The 16,718-nt window shown below is 28.0% G+C and overlaps 1 protein-coding gene across 1 annotated transcript; it reads left to right on the forward strand.

Moving 5' to 3' along the window:
* Positions 1-16,029: 16,029 nt before the first annotated feature.
* Positions 16,030-16,718, forward strand: LOC142240752 (general odorant-binding protein 56a-like). The gene is made up of 2 exons (XM_075312471.1): positions 16,030-16,187; positions 16,252-16,718. The coding sequence occupies exons 1-2, from the start codon at positions 16,137-16,139 to the stop codon at positions 16,603-16,605; spliced, it is 405 nt and encodes a 134-aa protein (XP_075168586.1). The 5' UTR covers positions 16,030-16,136; the 3' UTR covers positions 16,606-16,718.

A 16,718-nucleotide genomic window follows, 5' to 3' on the forward strand; every position in this document is an offset into this window, starting at 1 on the left:
AATTCGAAAAGATTTGAATTCTTTTAAACAAATCGGACTACTTGATTTTTCATTTATAGATACAAATACGGCGGGAGAGGGTGTACCCTTTCCCGCTGTATCTTCTATATTTCTTGTGATTTTAAGTGTGGTTTGTCAAGGAAAGGTATCCTTCTCCTCAACATATCTGAAAATTAAGCACTATATTATAATAACATACAAAGAATTACTGTTTCCCATCCAATAAATCGGAAAAAGCAAAAGTAGTAAAAGTTTTTACCACATTAACATTTGCTAAAATGTTGGAAAATGATGCACCCTCTACGTTGGCTGCCAATTTCATGTAAATTTCAGCCTGTGCAAAAATCATAAAATTATGTACCGAGTTCCTATTTACGGACAACCCTCTACTTTCAATTTAATAAAAAAACGGACAAAAGGGAACCCTCTCCCCACCTTCGCTCCACTCCGACCTGATATCGGACTATCACCTACCCTATATTAATTTCGCAACTACTCAATGGTCCCTATAAATTGTATCGAAGTAAATCGACAAAGTTTATTTCAATTTTCCCCTTCCCCAACCAGATATCGAAAAATCATATCCTAATTTAAAAGTCATGTATAAATTTAATCACCTTCTCCCACGTTCCCTGTAAATTTTAAGTAGATCGGCTTTGTTTAAATTTTGCTCTATTGTTTTAAAGGGACGTCACTTTCCCCGATACAATATCGACAAACACCGTAGTGAATTGCACCCCTAACCTTCCCTGAAAATTCTTGAAACTTTCCTTCAAGTGTGGGGCAAGAAAGGTTGCCTCTTCGTTCATAACCTTTCCCCACTGCCTATGTAAATTTCAAGAAAACTTAAGAATTGTTGTTTTTTTTTTTTTCGCAGTTTTAGAGGATGACCTCCTCCCCGACTAAATATCGAAAAGTGATGTAGCGTATCTTTTGTAAACGTCCCAGAAAATGTCAAGCAAATTATAAGCCTAAAGGGGCGGCCTCTCTTCCGTCCAAATATCACAAAATCAGGTATCAACTATTAATATCGTAACCTCTCCCCAGTCCTCTGTAAATTTCAAGTAACTCGGTAAAAGTTTAATTGTTTCTCTGTATGTACTTAAGAGAAGCGGATGTCTTCCTATGCCCTTTTATTTTTATTAAAAAATTAAGAACCTGATATAAATTTCATAACCCATTTTTTCCGTAAAATTTCAGTCGGGGGAGTTTAGTTTTGTTTGTACTTTCAAAAAAAAAAAAAAAAATTCGGGCAAAGGGGTGGTCCCCCTCCCCGACCAAATATCGAAAAATAATGTAGCGGATTTTTGTCTAGATGCCAACCCCAACATTCAATGAAAATTTCAAACAAATCGCATAATTTTGTTCCAAGTTTCAAAAAGTAGGGCAAGGGGGAGGTCCCCCTCCCCATCCATATATGAAATCAACGGGTACCCCATATTAATTCCATAACCTCACCACATGCTCTCTGTAAATCTCATATAATTTAGAGAATTTTAGTTTTTTCACTGTACTTTAAAAAAAGTCGAACAAAAGGGAGGCCCCTTCCGCCACCAAATATCGAAATAAAAGTAGCCGATCTTGGTCTCGATGTCAACCCCAATCTTCAATGAAAATTTCAAGAAAATCGGACAACTTTGGTCAGATTTTCAAAAAGTCCGACGAAGGGGAGGTCCCCCTCCGCGACCATGAGGTACCCTATTTTCACCACATGAACGCCCCCTACGATCTCTGAAAGTTTCAAGTAAATCGGTTCAGCCGTTTCGGAGCCAACTCGGAACATACAAACAAACAAACATAGATTGAATTTTATATATATAGATTTAGACAACATTTTATTTCTAGAGTTAATTTTGTCAAAATTTTATTTCTATAGGAAATTTTGTCAAAATTTTAATTTTACAGTAATTTTTTTCAAAATTTTATTTTTAGAGTAAATTTTGTTAAAATTTTATTTCTAGAGTAAATTTTGTTAAAATTGTATTTGTAGCCGATTGCCTAAATTGCTAGTTGCTTGTTGCTACACCTTTGTTATATTTTGTAATTATAATAAAGATGTTAATAAATATACAAATAAGTTTATTTATATAGAAAATTTTGTGAAAATTTTATTTCTATAGAAAATTTTGTCAAAATTTATTGCTATAGAATATTTTGTCAAAATTTTGTTTCAAAAGAAGATTTTGTCAAATTTCATTGCTAGAGTAATTTTAGTTAAAATTTTATTTCTATAGGAAATGAGAAAGGTTTTTTCAGGTTATAGTTTGCAACTTCCAATTGCTTAATTCAGGTCGGTTTGGAATGTCACCCCATATTATTTCTTGAGCACATAAAAGTCACAATTCCTAAATTCAAGATTTGGTACATTAGGAAAGCATGTTAGGTTAAGTTAGTTTAGGATGCCAATATGATCCAGATGCCAGCATTCCTAATGTTGTACGATAGAAGTGATTCTTCCCATCGTACCCAGGGTATTCTGTGTCTTTAACATAATTCTGTAATTTCTTTCGAAGATGCACTGGTGCCGAATTACCTCCTTCCCTATATAGGGGCCTCTATATATATTTATACCCTACGCCACACACAGAAACTGGGTATTATAAGTTAGTTCATATGTTTGCAATACCTAGAAAGAGACGATATAGATATATGGAGTGGTTGGCAATACTGCTAAGGGCGGGCCTATGAATCGATCTAGACAGTTTTAATCCAATCGACTTCAAATTTGGGCCAAATATGTTACCATAGAAATACATGTGTCATATTCCGTTTTCAACCAATAAGAAAGTCGATACTGGAAACCAACAAGAAACGATTTGAGACGATTTTCATATCTACCCCTGATATAATTTAATTACTCCCAAGATTGAAAATTGCGAGGGATATTAAACTTAATTTTTTTTCATTCAAATTTTTTTCGAAAGCAAATTTCATCAGTCGCTGAAACGCCTTATGTGCCATCACAGCAAACTCTATCTATGATTTTGACATTATGCTTGAGTAATATCCAATAAGGAGAGGAGTTTTATATTTGATTTCCATGTTATTTTCATTTCATTTCTTTTCATAGTGGTTGGTTTTACAAAGTTTCTTTTGTTTTGGGAGATTTTTTCCACTAGTCTCGGTTAGAGTTACAAACTGCGTTCATAGAAGCTAACTCCATTTTGGATGTGCAGTTTTGTTTCTGTTCGCTTTGCCTTCTGCAAATGTCATTTTGCTGTCAACTCGCGGATAATAAGATTACAACTATGTAGAAATAATAGGATTTCTAAAGTTCCTTTACAATATCTCTCGTTTTTTGCGCTATGCGTTTCTTGGGTTTCATCAAATTTGGTTTGGTTTGGTTTGGTCCATTGTTATTTCTGTCTTTATCAGCTACACATGGAATAATTGTAGATTGTGGACAGCTTCATTTAACCAATAAAAATATACAAACCCAAGTTGCCATTCGTCCGTTAATTTACTTTCTCAAAATGTTATTTCTATTGAAAAATTTCCCAAAATTTTATTTCTATAAAAAATGTTCTCAAAATTTTATTTCTATGGAAAATTATGTTAAAATTTTGTTTCTAGAGAAAATTTTGTCAAAAGTTTTATCTCTATAGACAATTTTGTCAAAATTTTATTTCTATAGAAAACTTTGTCAACATTTTATTTCTATAGAAGATTTTGTCAAAATTTTATTTTTATAGAAAATTTTGTCAAAATTTTATTTTTGAAGAAAATTTTATCAAAATTTTATTTTTATAGAAAAAATTTTCAAAATTTTATTTCTAAAGAAAACGTTGTCAAAATTTTAATTCTATGGAAAGTTTTGTCAACATTTTATATCTAGAGTAAATTTTGTTAAAATTTTATTTCTGAAGACATTTTTGTAAAAATTTCATTTCTGTAGAAAATTTTGTTAAAATTTTTTGGCTATAGTAAATTTTGTCACTATTTTATTACAATAGAAAATTTTGTTAAAATTTTATATCTATTTGTCAAAATTTTATATCTATAGAAAATTTTGTCAAAATTTTATATCTAAAGAAAATTTTATTTCTATAGAAAATTTTGTCAAAATTTTATTTCTATAGACGATTTTATCAAAATTTTATTACTATTGAAAGTTTTGTCAACATTTTATTTCTATAGAAAATTTTGCCAAAATGTTTATTTCTATAGACACTTTTGGGGAGGCGATAAGTAGCCATTATCACTCTATGATGTAGGGTATGGAACATTCAGAATTAAATTTATTTTCATATTTCTTTTCACCTGGAGATGATAGAAGATTCTTGTTAAAATTTTATTTCTTTAGAAAATTTTGTCGAAATTTTATTTCTATAGACAATTCTGTTAAAATTTTATTTCTATCGAAAATTTTGTCAAAACTTTATTTCTATACGAAATTTTGTCAAACATTTTTTGTATAGAAAATGTTGTCAAAAATTTTATTTTTATAGAAAATTTTGTTAAAATTTTATTTCTGCAGAACATTTTTAAAAATTTTTTTCTATAGAAAATTTTGTCAACATTTTATTTCTACAGGAAATTATTTCTACAAAAGATTTTATAAAATTTTTATTTTTTAGAAAATTTTGTTAAAATTGTATTTCTATCGAAAATTTTGTGAAAATTTTATTTCTATAGAAGATTTTGTCACAATTTTATTTCTATAGAAGATTTTTCAAAATTTTACTTCTATAGAAAATATTGTCAAAATTTTACTTTTATAGAAAATGTTGTTAAAATTTTATTTCTATAGAAAATTTTTTGAATATTTTATTTCTGCAGAAAATTTTGTCAAAATTTTATTTCTGTAGATTTTTTTTAGTTTCATTTTTATAACAAATATTGTCAAAATGTTATTTTTATAGAAAATTTTGTTAAAATTTAATTTCTATAGAAAATTGTTTGAACATTTTATTTCTGCAGAAAATTTTGTCAAAATTTTATTTCGACCGATAATTTTGTCAACATTTTATGTCTACAGAAAACTGTTTTTACGGAAGATTTAATAAAATTTTTTATTTTGTATAGAAATTTTTGTCAAAATTTTATTTCTATGGCAAATGTTTTTAAATTTTTATATCTATAGAAAATTTTGTTAAAATTTTATATCTATAGAAAATTTTGTTAAAATTTTTTATCTATAGAAAATTTTATTTTTGTAAACAATTTTATTTTTGCAGAATGTTAGGTCGAAAACCTTAGTTGTTAGTACCTACATTTTTTTATATTTATTTTCATAATTTATTATGATTTTAAATAAACTAATAATAATAATAATTTTTGTAGAAAATTTTATTTCTATAGAAAATTTTATTTCTACAGAAAATTTTGTCAAAATTTTATTTCTATAGATGGTTTTATCAAAATTTTATTGCTAAAGAAAATTTTCACAAAAGTTTATTTATATAGAAAATTTTGACATAATTTTATTTCTATAGAAATTTTTGTAAAAATTTTATTTCTTTAGAAATTTTTGTCAAAATTGTATTTCTGCAGAAAATTTTGTTAAAATTTTTTGGTTATAGTAAATTTTGTCACAATTTTATTTCAATAGAATTTTTATACCCTCCACCATAGGATGGGGGTATATTAACTTTGTCATTCCGTTTGTAACACATCGAAATATTGCTCGAAGACCCCATAAAGTATATATATTCTGGGTCGTGGTGAAATTCTAAGTCGATCTGAGCATGTCCGTCCGTCCGTCCGTCTGTTGAAATCACGCTAACTTCCGAACCAAACAAGCTATCGACTTGAAACTTCGCACAAGTAGTTGTTATTGATGTAGGTCGGATGGTATTGCAAATGGGCCATATCGGTCCACTTTTACGTATAGCCCCCATATAAACGGACCCCCAGATTTGGCTTGCGGGGACTCTAAGAGAAGCAAATTTCATCCGATCCAGCTGAAATTTGGTACATGGTGTCAGCATATGATCTCTAACAACCATGAAAAAATTGGTCCACATCGGTCCATAATTATATATAGCCCCCATATAAACCGATCCCCCGATTTGGCTTGCGGAGCCTCTAAGAGAAGCAAATTTCATCCGATCCGGCTGAAATTTGGTACATGGTGTAAGTATATGGTCTCTAACAACTATGCAAAAATTGGTCTACATCGGTTAACAATTATATAAAGCCCCCATATAAACCGATCCGCCGATTTGTCTTGCGGAGCCTCTAATAGAAGCAAATTTCATCCGATCGGGCTGAAATTTGGTACATGGTGTAAGTATATGATCTCGAATGACCATGCAAAAAATGGTCCACAGCGGTCCACAATTATATATAGCCCCCATATAAACCGATCCCTAGATTTGACCTCCGGAGCCCCTTGGAAGAGCAAAATTCATCCGATTCGGTTAAAATTTGGTACGTGATGTCAGTATGGTATCCAACAACCATGCAGGAATTGGTTCATATCAGTCCATAATTATATATAGCCCCCATAAAAACCGAGCCCCTGATTTGACCTTCGGTGCCTTTTGGTGAAGCAAAATTCATCCGATCTGGTTAAAATTTGGTACGTGATGGTAGTATATGATATTTAACAGCCATGCCAAAAGTGGTCCATATCAGTCCATAATCATATATGGCCCCCATATAAACCGATCCCGAGATTTGGTTTTGTAGCCTCTTGGAAGAGCAAATTTCATCTGAGTCAGTTGAAATTTGGTGCATTGTGCTAGTATATGGCCGTTAACAACCATGTCTAACTAGGTCCATACCGGTCTATAGTTATATATAGCCATCAGACAAATCGATCCTCAATCACACAAAATTGGTCCATATCAAGTTTATAATTGTATATAGCCCCTATATAAGCGACCCCCATATTTCAATTCTGGCTCTCTACCACGTATGGACTAACTCACAATTTAGACGCGATCCATGGTGGAGGGTACATACACGCAAGAAAATAATTCTTTCTTCCCAAACGAAATTTTAGACAAACAAAGTTCGTTTCTCATTTGCTTTTCGTTGAAAGGAAGTGTATTTGGAAGAAAAGTATATACTTTTTGTGATAAACGTTTATTCTTCTCCAGGATGTAAAAACAATTTCATAAAGACTAACTAAAAAAAAACATTATTTTCTTGCTAATTGCATTGTCCCTCACATCTTTCTCACATCCACGAGGATTTTTAGTTCTTAACACCTTTTCCTGTAATACCAACAATGTAGAAGAAATTATACGATTTTATAAATTTTTAAAATTTTTTTTACCTTTCGCCTGGACGGAGAATCGAACCGCGGACCATGCACATTGTAAGCCAACACACTAACCACTGAGCTATGTACCTGTTATGGTCATCAATAGATAAATATCCATATAATTTATATTTATGTAGCATAGCTTGCGGCGCCCACGAACCGAATAAACAAAGTTTATTTAACAGAAACAAACATTTAGTTTGGCACCGTGGAGCAGTGGTAGCTACGTCCGACTCTCATGCCAAGGGTCGTGGGTTCGATCCCTACTTCGGCCAAAGTTTTTTTTTGCTTTTGTTTTTTTTACATATATTCCAGATATATTCGGAAGATTCCGAAAAAATATTCAACATTACATTGTACTATATTAAATTTTGAACTGTAAAATGTGTCTTATTAAAGACCTGAAGTCAGAAAAGAACAATGTTTGATATAAACGAAATGGACTGTGTTGTTATTTCAAAAATAACTTTTTTTATTGAAAAAATAAAAATTTTGTAACAAACGAATTTTTTTGGTGATAAAAGTTTAAAATTTTCGAAGCAATTCAAAAAACTCTAACAAAAGAAAAACGTTTTCGGTACACGTTTTCCAAACGTTTTTTTTCTTTGCGTGTAAGATTCGGCCTGGCCGAACTTACGGCCGTATATACTTGTTTTTTTTTTTTAATTTTATTTTTACAGAAAATTTTGTCAAAATATTGTTTGTACAGAAAATTTTGTCAAATTTTGTTTCTATAGAAAATTTTGTCAATATATTGTTTGTATAGAAAATTTTGTCAAATATTTTGTTTGTTGTCAAATATTTTTGTTTTCAAAATTTTATTTCTATAGAAAAATTTTACACCATTGCCATCTGGCCAATCGAGTGTGTATATTTTCAGCTAAACCCTTTGGGAAGTGCTCAATGTCAAATGGCTTCTCATCGTAGCAAACCAATTTCGGTAACTGGCCACTTTCTTGCATACGAAGCAAGTTCTTGGCTCTTTGCACTCCAATTTCTGGTATGCATCGATGAGCTTTTCTTCTTTGTAGAACTTTAATGATCTTAGTCCAACTATTTTGCAAAAATCTGCATCCGTTCTGATTATTAGGGATCTTACCAAATTGCAACCGGACCGGATGTAGTTTGCACAAAAGATTATAGATTTAAGGAAGATAGGAAATTGGCTTGCGTCATACCAAATGTTGCATTTACCAGATTAGTTTAATACATGTTGGTAATCTTTTAGTTGTTTTTCGGTTTTCGTTTTTATTTTTTAAATGAAAAATGTAATTTTCTTACTGAAACAATGTTAAATTTTAGGCAACAACAAAAAAATTACATTTTCCCCTTTATGGAAATTTATTTCGTGCTCTTAATTTCTTTTTATTTGCATTTTAATGCTATGTCAATACTTGTCATATACGCGTTTGATTCGAGTATTATATGGAGGCTATATCTAAGTAACACAATTCTAAAACCATTATATATACGATTTTTTTTTTCAGTGTTTAGTTCCTCTATTACTTTCATTGAAAATGTTATTTCTGTTTGCGCCCTTGTACTTGGAACACAGAAGAAAACTTTAATGCGTAAAAGTTTAAACCTAAAAGACATTGAAGAAGTTAGCAAAAAAAAAAACGCTTCGAAGTATTAGTGAAAGGAAATAATGGAAGTTTGTCATTTTGACGCATTGTATAAGCAACATTCAAGTAAATGTGCTTTTGTAAAAAAAAAAAATCACAAAATGAAATCGTATGGTATGGTCTGGGGTTATAGGGGAGGAACCAATGTCAATAAGCTGTCAAAAAGTAGAAATTTTTCAGATCAAAAGATGTTCGCATGTTGAAAAGTTATCATTATTTTTATAGTTTTCCCATAATCCAGATTTCGTTTTCTTTAGGATTTAGTATAAGACCAAAGTAGATATTTTTGGTGTGTGGGCGGTACGATTTTTTTCTTTAGGGACTTATAGCCTTAGATTATTATGGGAACTAGAAAGTGATAACAGCTGGAAATTCATATTTTTATTGGGTGATTTTATATTATTAAGAAGGTCTTTGATGTAATAAAGCCCTTCGTTGGCTAAATATACCGAAGAAATTCATATAAAGTTTTGTTTTTCTATCAGTGTATTAAGAGAAGCCTTCAAAAAACTATTTGGACAGACTCGCTCGCTACCCGCACTGTTTGAACTCTTTCTCAGTAGTTATTTCATGCTTAATTAATTTATTAGATGAAATAGTAATTGAATATGATCTCTACAGTTAATGTGATTTAATTATCAACAAAAAGGTGAAGTACTCTCACATTACTATTATATACACTAGTGTGCATTACACCGTCCATCAATTATAGGTGAATTGTTTTTTTTTTTCTACTTCCAAACGCGTGTCAACCAACTTTGCTGTAGAAAATTCATAAAACCGGTTACCGGCAAATTCATTTCGACTGTCGAATGCTGGTCGTTGAAGTACTTAAAAGCATTAAGCATTACCAACAAACTATAACAAATAATAAATGTAATGGGGTATTATGATATATACACATATATGCTTGTACACTTGAAAGCATAATAGCTTTATGGGTAAACATATATGTACATATGTCTACACAATGTGGGAATATAAAGGTGAAAACAGTTTTGGAGAATTTTGTATACCCTACGTAAAGAAAAGATTTGGGGTAAAATCATGTATAGATACAATTTATTAAACAATGTCAAACAAAATTGATTCTAAGAAAACTAAGCGAAAATAATTTAATCTAGACACCGACCCAATGTAGCGCGTCGTTGTCTAGATTAAATTCTCGTTAAAGTTCTCGATATTTGGTCGGAGAGAGAGAGACCTTTTCCCAATTTTTTTTTAAAGTACAGTGAAAATAATTTCATTTCATGTTAAACAATAATAATGATTGAAAAAGAAACAGTAACAAACCAGTATATACGGGCGTAAGTTCGGCCAGGCCGAATCTTATGTACCCTCCACCATGGACTGCATAGAAACTTGTACTATAGACTGTCATCCACAATCGAATTACTTGGGTTGCGGTAACACTTGCCGATGGCAAGGTATCTTAAAACTTTTTTATACCGTCTTCTCAATTGTAAGTTAGTCCATACGGGGTATATATTAAACAAAAAAGGCCGATTAAATACGTATATAATTCAATGTGACAAAATTTTCTATAGAAATAAAATTTTGACAAATTCTCTATACCAATAAAATTTTGACAAACTTTTCTATACCAATAAAATTTTGACAAACTTTTCTATAGAAATAAAATCTTTAGAAAATTTTGTATAGTAATAAAATTTTGACAAAATTTCCTATAGGAATAAAATTTTGACACAATTTTCTATAGAAATAAAATCTTGACAAAATTTTGAATTGTAATAAAATTTAACAACCATGCCAAAAGTGGTCCATATCAGTCCATAATCATGTATAGCCCCCATATAAACCGATCCCGACATTTGGTTTTGGAGCCTCTTGGAGGAGAAAATTTCATCCGAGTGAGTTGAAATTTGGTACATTGTGCTAGTATATGGTCGTTAACAACCATGGCTAACTAGGTCCATATCGGTCTATAGTTATATATAGCCCTCAGATAAATCGATTTCCAATCACACAAAAATTGGTCCATATCAAGTTCATAATTGTATATAGCCCCCATATAAGTGACCCCCATATTTCAATTCTGGCTCTCTACGTACCGTGCAAAAAGTCCATATCGATTCGTAATTATTTGTAGACTTACCTATACATAACTTTTTTGTCTAATATATACCACGTATGGACTAACTCACAATTTAGAAAACGGTGTTAATAAGTTTTAAGATACCACAACCCAAGTATTTCGATTGTGGATGACAGTCTTTCGTAGAAGTTTCTACGCAATCCATGATGGAGGGTACATAAGATTCGGCCTGGCCGAACTTACGGCCCTATATACTTGTTTAATATTTAGATGGGGTGGGAGACCTCCTCCTTGCCCGAAGTTTTGAAAATTTGGCCAAAGTTCTCCTATTTGCGTGAAATTTTCAAGAATGGTTAAGGTGGCGTCTAGACAAATGTCCCCTTCTTTTTTCGACAGTTCTCTACGTTCCCCGAGGAAGGATTGGGGAATTCTCTGACTTTTTTCAATATTTGATCGAAGAAGGTGATGTCATTTTTTTTTAATAACAGAGCAAAATCAAAAATACTTGAAATTTACAGGGAACTTGGGAGAAGGTGAATAAATGATATGTGGTAATAATAATTGCATAAACTTTGTAAATTTTACCAACGAATTTTTTTTTCGTTCTTTTTACGAAGAGAATTCTTTCGGTGTATGTCATTTACAATGTACCTCTGTCGTATATACCATTCGATGTGTTGTAGTGGTTGTCAAACATAATTGAATTTTATGAGTTCCTCTCTCCTACTACCTTTTTTTGTTAAATACAATTGAGCCAAGTCATTTACCTTTAAACCGGTCTCTGTTTTCCTGTATTTGTTTTGGCAATTTGTTTCTTTTTTTTCATGCATTTCTTTGTCTGTCCAGAGCTTTGTTAGAAGAATTATGATGTATATTGAACATAAAAAAATAATAGAAGTGTCACAGTAATTGAGAAAAAGACTTTCAGAAATTTATTATAATAAGAAAATTTGTATCATTTTGTATACCCTTTACACTGAGAAAAATATATTGACCTCATATAAAAAATTACTCAACATAAATTTGATGATACGTGATTTGCGGAATAATAATAACATAATTTTTTTTCTGTCAAATTTTAAAAATCTTATTTTGAAGTTTTTGATCAAGTCTTCGAATGAATGAATGATCCCTCAAATTAGAGACAATTTTTTGTGTGTATAAATATCCCTTGAATCCCTTGTAAATGTGTCGAATTTTAAATGTTTTTACGATTTCATCTTGCACCAACAAGGGAAAGTTACTACTTCTACAAAAAGAACAATGGACTTTGATAGTATGAAATAACATGATTTTTTAAAATATATTCAATATAGAGAATAATTACTCAAAATTTTATTTGTTTCATAGAAAATTTGCTCAAAATTTTACATCTATAGGAAATTTGGTAAAAATTTTGTTTTTATAGAAAATTTTTTTCAAAATTTTATTTCTATAGGAAATGTTTCCAAAATTTTATTTCTAAAGAAACTTTGTTCAACATTTTATTTTTATAGAAAATTTGGTCTAAATTTTATTTAAATAGAATATTTTCACAAAACTTTATTTCAGTAGAATATTTTCACAAGATTTTATTTGTAAAAACAATTTTCTAAAAAATTATGATCAATATTTTTATAGAAAATTTGGTCAAAATTTTTTTTAAATAGAAAAGTTTCACAAAATTTTATTTATATTGCAAATGTCTTCAAAAATTTTATTTCTATAGAAAATGTTCTCAAAATTTTATTTCTAAAGAAAATTTTCTCAAAATTTTATTTACATGGAAAATTTGATCAAAAGTTTATTTACATAGAAAATTTGATCGAAAGTTTATTTTTATAGAAAATTTGGTCAAAATTTTATTTCTATTGAAAATTTTCTCAAAATCTTATATATAGAAAATATTTTCTTAAAATTTTATTTCTGTAGAAAATTTTGACAAAGTTTTATTTCTATAGAAGATTTTCACAAATTTTTTTTTTATAGAAAATTTTCTCAAAAAAATTTTTTAAGAATTTTATTTCTAGAGAAAATTATTATTATTTATTTAAATAGAATATTTTCACAAAATTTTATTTCTATAAAAATTTTTCTCAAAATTTTATTTCTAGAGAAAATTTTCTAAAAAAAATTATTTGTATAGAAAATTTGATCAAAATTTTATTTTTATAGAAAATTTGGTCAAATTTCATTTAAACAGAATATTTTCAGAAAATTTTATTTCTATTGAAAATTTGGTCAAAATTTTATTTAAATAGAATATATTCACAAAATTTTATTTCTATTGAAAATTTGGTCAAAATTTTATTTTTATTGAAAATTTGGTCAAATTTTTATTTAAATAGAATATTTTCACAAAATTTTATTTCTATTGAAAATTCGGTCAATATTTTATTTAAATAGAATATTTTCACAAAATTTTATTTCTATTGAAAATTCGGTCAATATTTTATTTAAATAGAATATTTTCATAAAATTTTATTTCTATTGCAAATGTTTTCAAAAATTTTATTTCTATAGAAAATTATCTCAAAATTTTATTTCTAAGAAAATTTTCTCAAAATTTTATTTCTAAAGAAAATTTTCTCAAAAAATTTATATATATAGAAAATTTGGTCAAAATTTTATTTAAATAGAATATTTTCACAAAATTTTATTCCTATTGAAAATGTTCTCAAAATTTTATTTCTAAGAAAATTTTCTCAAAATTTTATTTCTAAAGAAAATTTTCTCAAAATTTTATTTATATAGAAATTTTGGTCAATATTTTATTTTTATAGAAAATTTGATCAAAATTTTATTTAAATAGAATATTTTCACAAAAATTTATTTCTATTGAAAATTTTCTCAAAATTTTCTCAAAATTTTATTTATACAGAAAATTTGGTAGAAATTTTATTTTTATAGAAAATTGGGTCAAAATGTTATTTAAATAGAATATTTTCACAAAATTTTATTCCTACGAAAATTTTCTTAAAATTGTATTTCTAAAGAAAATTTTCTCAAAATTTTATTTTTAAGAAAATTTTCTTAAAATGTTATATCTAAAGAAAATTTTCTCAAAATTTTATTTATACAGAAAATGTGGTCAAAATTTTATTTTTATAGAAAATTTGGTCAAAATTTTATTTAAATGGAATATTTTCACAAAATTTTGTTTCTATTAAAAATTTTCTCAAAATTTTATTTCCTTTGAAAATTTTCTCAAAATTTTATTTATACAGAAATTTGGGCCAAAATTTTATTTTTATAGCAAATTTTCTCAAAATTTTATTTCTAAAGAAATTTTTAAAAAAAATTTTATTTATATAGAAAATTTTCTCAAAATTTTATTTCCTTTGAAAATTTTCTCAAAATTTTATTTATACAGAAAATTTGGTAAAAATTTTATTTTTATAGAAAATTTGGTCAAATTTTATTTAAATAGAATATTTTCACAAAATTTTATTTCTATTGAAAATTTTCTCAAAATTTTATTTCCTTTGAAAATTTTCTAAAAATTTAATTTATACAGAAAATTTGGTAAAAATTTTATTTTTATAGAAACTTTGGTCAAAATTTTATTTAAATAGAATATTTTCACAAAATTTTGTTTCTATTAAAAATTTTCTCAAAATTTTATTTCCTTTGAAAATTTTCTCAAAATTTTATTTATACAGAAATTTTGGCCAAAATTTTTTTTTTTATAGAAAATTTGATCAAATTTTAATTTAAATAGAATATTTTCACAAAATTTTATTTCTATTGAAAATTTTCTCAAAATTTTATTTATACAGAAAATTTGGTCAAAATTTTATTTATACAGAAAATTTGGTCAAAATTTTATTTTTATAGAAAATTTGGTTAAAATTTTATTTAAATAGAATATTTTCACAAAATTTTATTTCTATTGAAAATGTTCTCAAAATTTTATTTTCTTTGAACATTTTCTCAAAATATTATTTAAACAGAAAATTTGGTAAAAATTTTATTTTTATAGAAAATTTGGTAAAAATTTTATTTTTATAGAAAATTTGGTCAAAATTTTATTTAAATAGAATATTTTCACAAAATTTTATTTATAGAGAATATTTTCTCAAAATTTTATTTCTATAGAAGATTTTGACAAAGTTTTATTTCTGTAGAAGATTTTCACAAAATTTTAGTTCTATAGAAAACTTTTTAAGAATTTTCTTTCTATAGAAAATTTTCTCAAAATTCTTTAGAAATTTTTTTAAGAATTTTATTTCTATAGAAAATTTGGCCAAAATTTTATTTCTAAAAAAAATCTGTTCAAACTTTTGTTTCTATAGAAAATATTTGTTAACATTTGATTTCGATTAAATTTTTCCCAAAATTTTAGTTCTATAGAAAATTTTCTCAAAAATGTATTTCTATATAAAACTTTGTCAAAATTTTACTTATATATAAGTTGGAGAGGGATGTTTTGACAAATCTACCAAGAAAACTAAGAATTTTATCAATCTACCAAACTGTAAAAAGTCTACCAGTTTTGGTAGAATTCTACAAACTGTGGCAACCGTGTTCCGGAGTCGGAGTCGAGGCTAATGAGAAATGATGGTGTCAGAGTCAGAGCCGTGCAAAATTAGCTCGACTCTACAACCACAGAAAGTTGCTCAACATATATTCAAAATTAAATCTTGGTGGCCGTATATATTCTTTTTTGTCCTTCCAGATCGGTACCCACATTCTTACAAAAATACCAAATATGGTTCATAGAGGTACTGTGTACCAGTGGCAAGCTACTACAGATGATTACGAATAAATCCAAACAAAATACAATTTTCCTAAAATTTTTACAGCAATTCTGATAGATGTTGCGCAAAACACTATTCTTGATATGGATTGCATGTAAGGTATTATAATGACTAATGAAAGCATCTATAAAATAATATTAAAATATTACACAAAAAAATCTATAAATTATTTATTAATTTTTAAGCCTAGAAAATTCCTATATCTCTACTATAGAAATAGAATTAAACAATTATCTTTTATTTGCGCCTATAAAATCAATATTTCTTTCGTAACTATCATTACCATTTTTTTTTTGTATCTTACCGTGGGATCATTTATTTTATTTTTTGTTTTCTGTCAACAGAAATATAACTCTATTCATCAATAATTGCTAGGCGAAATAAAAGCAAAATTGAGACAAAACTCTGGGTATAAAAAGCATAGATTTTGGCAAAAAGATCATCATTAATCAACCAACCGTCGAAAGTAAGCAATCGCAAATTGTAAATTTTGAGATAAAATCATGAAGGTTTTCATTACTTTGGCCATTGTTTACTTTATTGCTTCGGCTACTGTAAGTTTTGTTTTTGATAGAATATTTGGATCTTGTTTGATTTAATGTTTGCTTTTATCCACAGGCCGTTGAATTAACTGAGGAGCAACAGATTAAAGCTAAGGAACATTTGGCTGCTTGTTCCAAAGAAGAAAATGTCTCTGAAGCCGACGTAACCAAATTCAGTAACAAGGATTTTGCCAATCCCACCAAAGAATTTAAATGTTTGAGCACTTGTTTCTTTGAAAAGGCTGGTACCTTAAAGGATAACGAGGTGCAAGAAGATGTTGTCCTACAAAAATTGGGTGCCCTTATTGGTGAGGAGAAGACCAAACATATTTTGGAAAAATGCAAAGGCATTAAGGCCGAAGATCGTTGTGAAACTGGTTTTAAAATCTTCGAATGTTTCCAAGCAGCTCAAGCTGAAGAAAAAGCCTAAAGCAAAGCAAAAAAATAACAATAAATAAAAGTATTGAGAAATGAAAAAAATAAAATAAAAAATATGAAAAGTAATGAAATGAAACAATGAAATACAAGATTTAAAAAATTAAA

This window comes from Haematobia irritans, chromosome 5 (genome assembly GCF_050003625.1).
Source record: "Haematobia irritans isolate KBUSLIRL chromosome 5, ASM5000362v1, whole genome shotgun sequence".
Classification (NCBI taxonomy): Eukaryota; Metazoa; Arthropoda; class Insecta; order Diptera; family Muscidae; genus Haematobia; species Haematobia irritans.

Coding starts and splice junctions, on each gene's coding strand:
- LOC142240752 (XM_075312471.1), top strand. CDS start 16,137: ATGAAGGTTTTCATTACTTTGGCCATTGTTTACTTTATTGCTTCGGCT. Junction 16,188..16,251: donor ACTTTATTGCTTCGGCTACT/GTAAGTTTTGTT, acceptor TTTTATCCACAG/GCCGTTGAATTAACTGAGGA.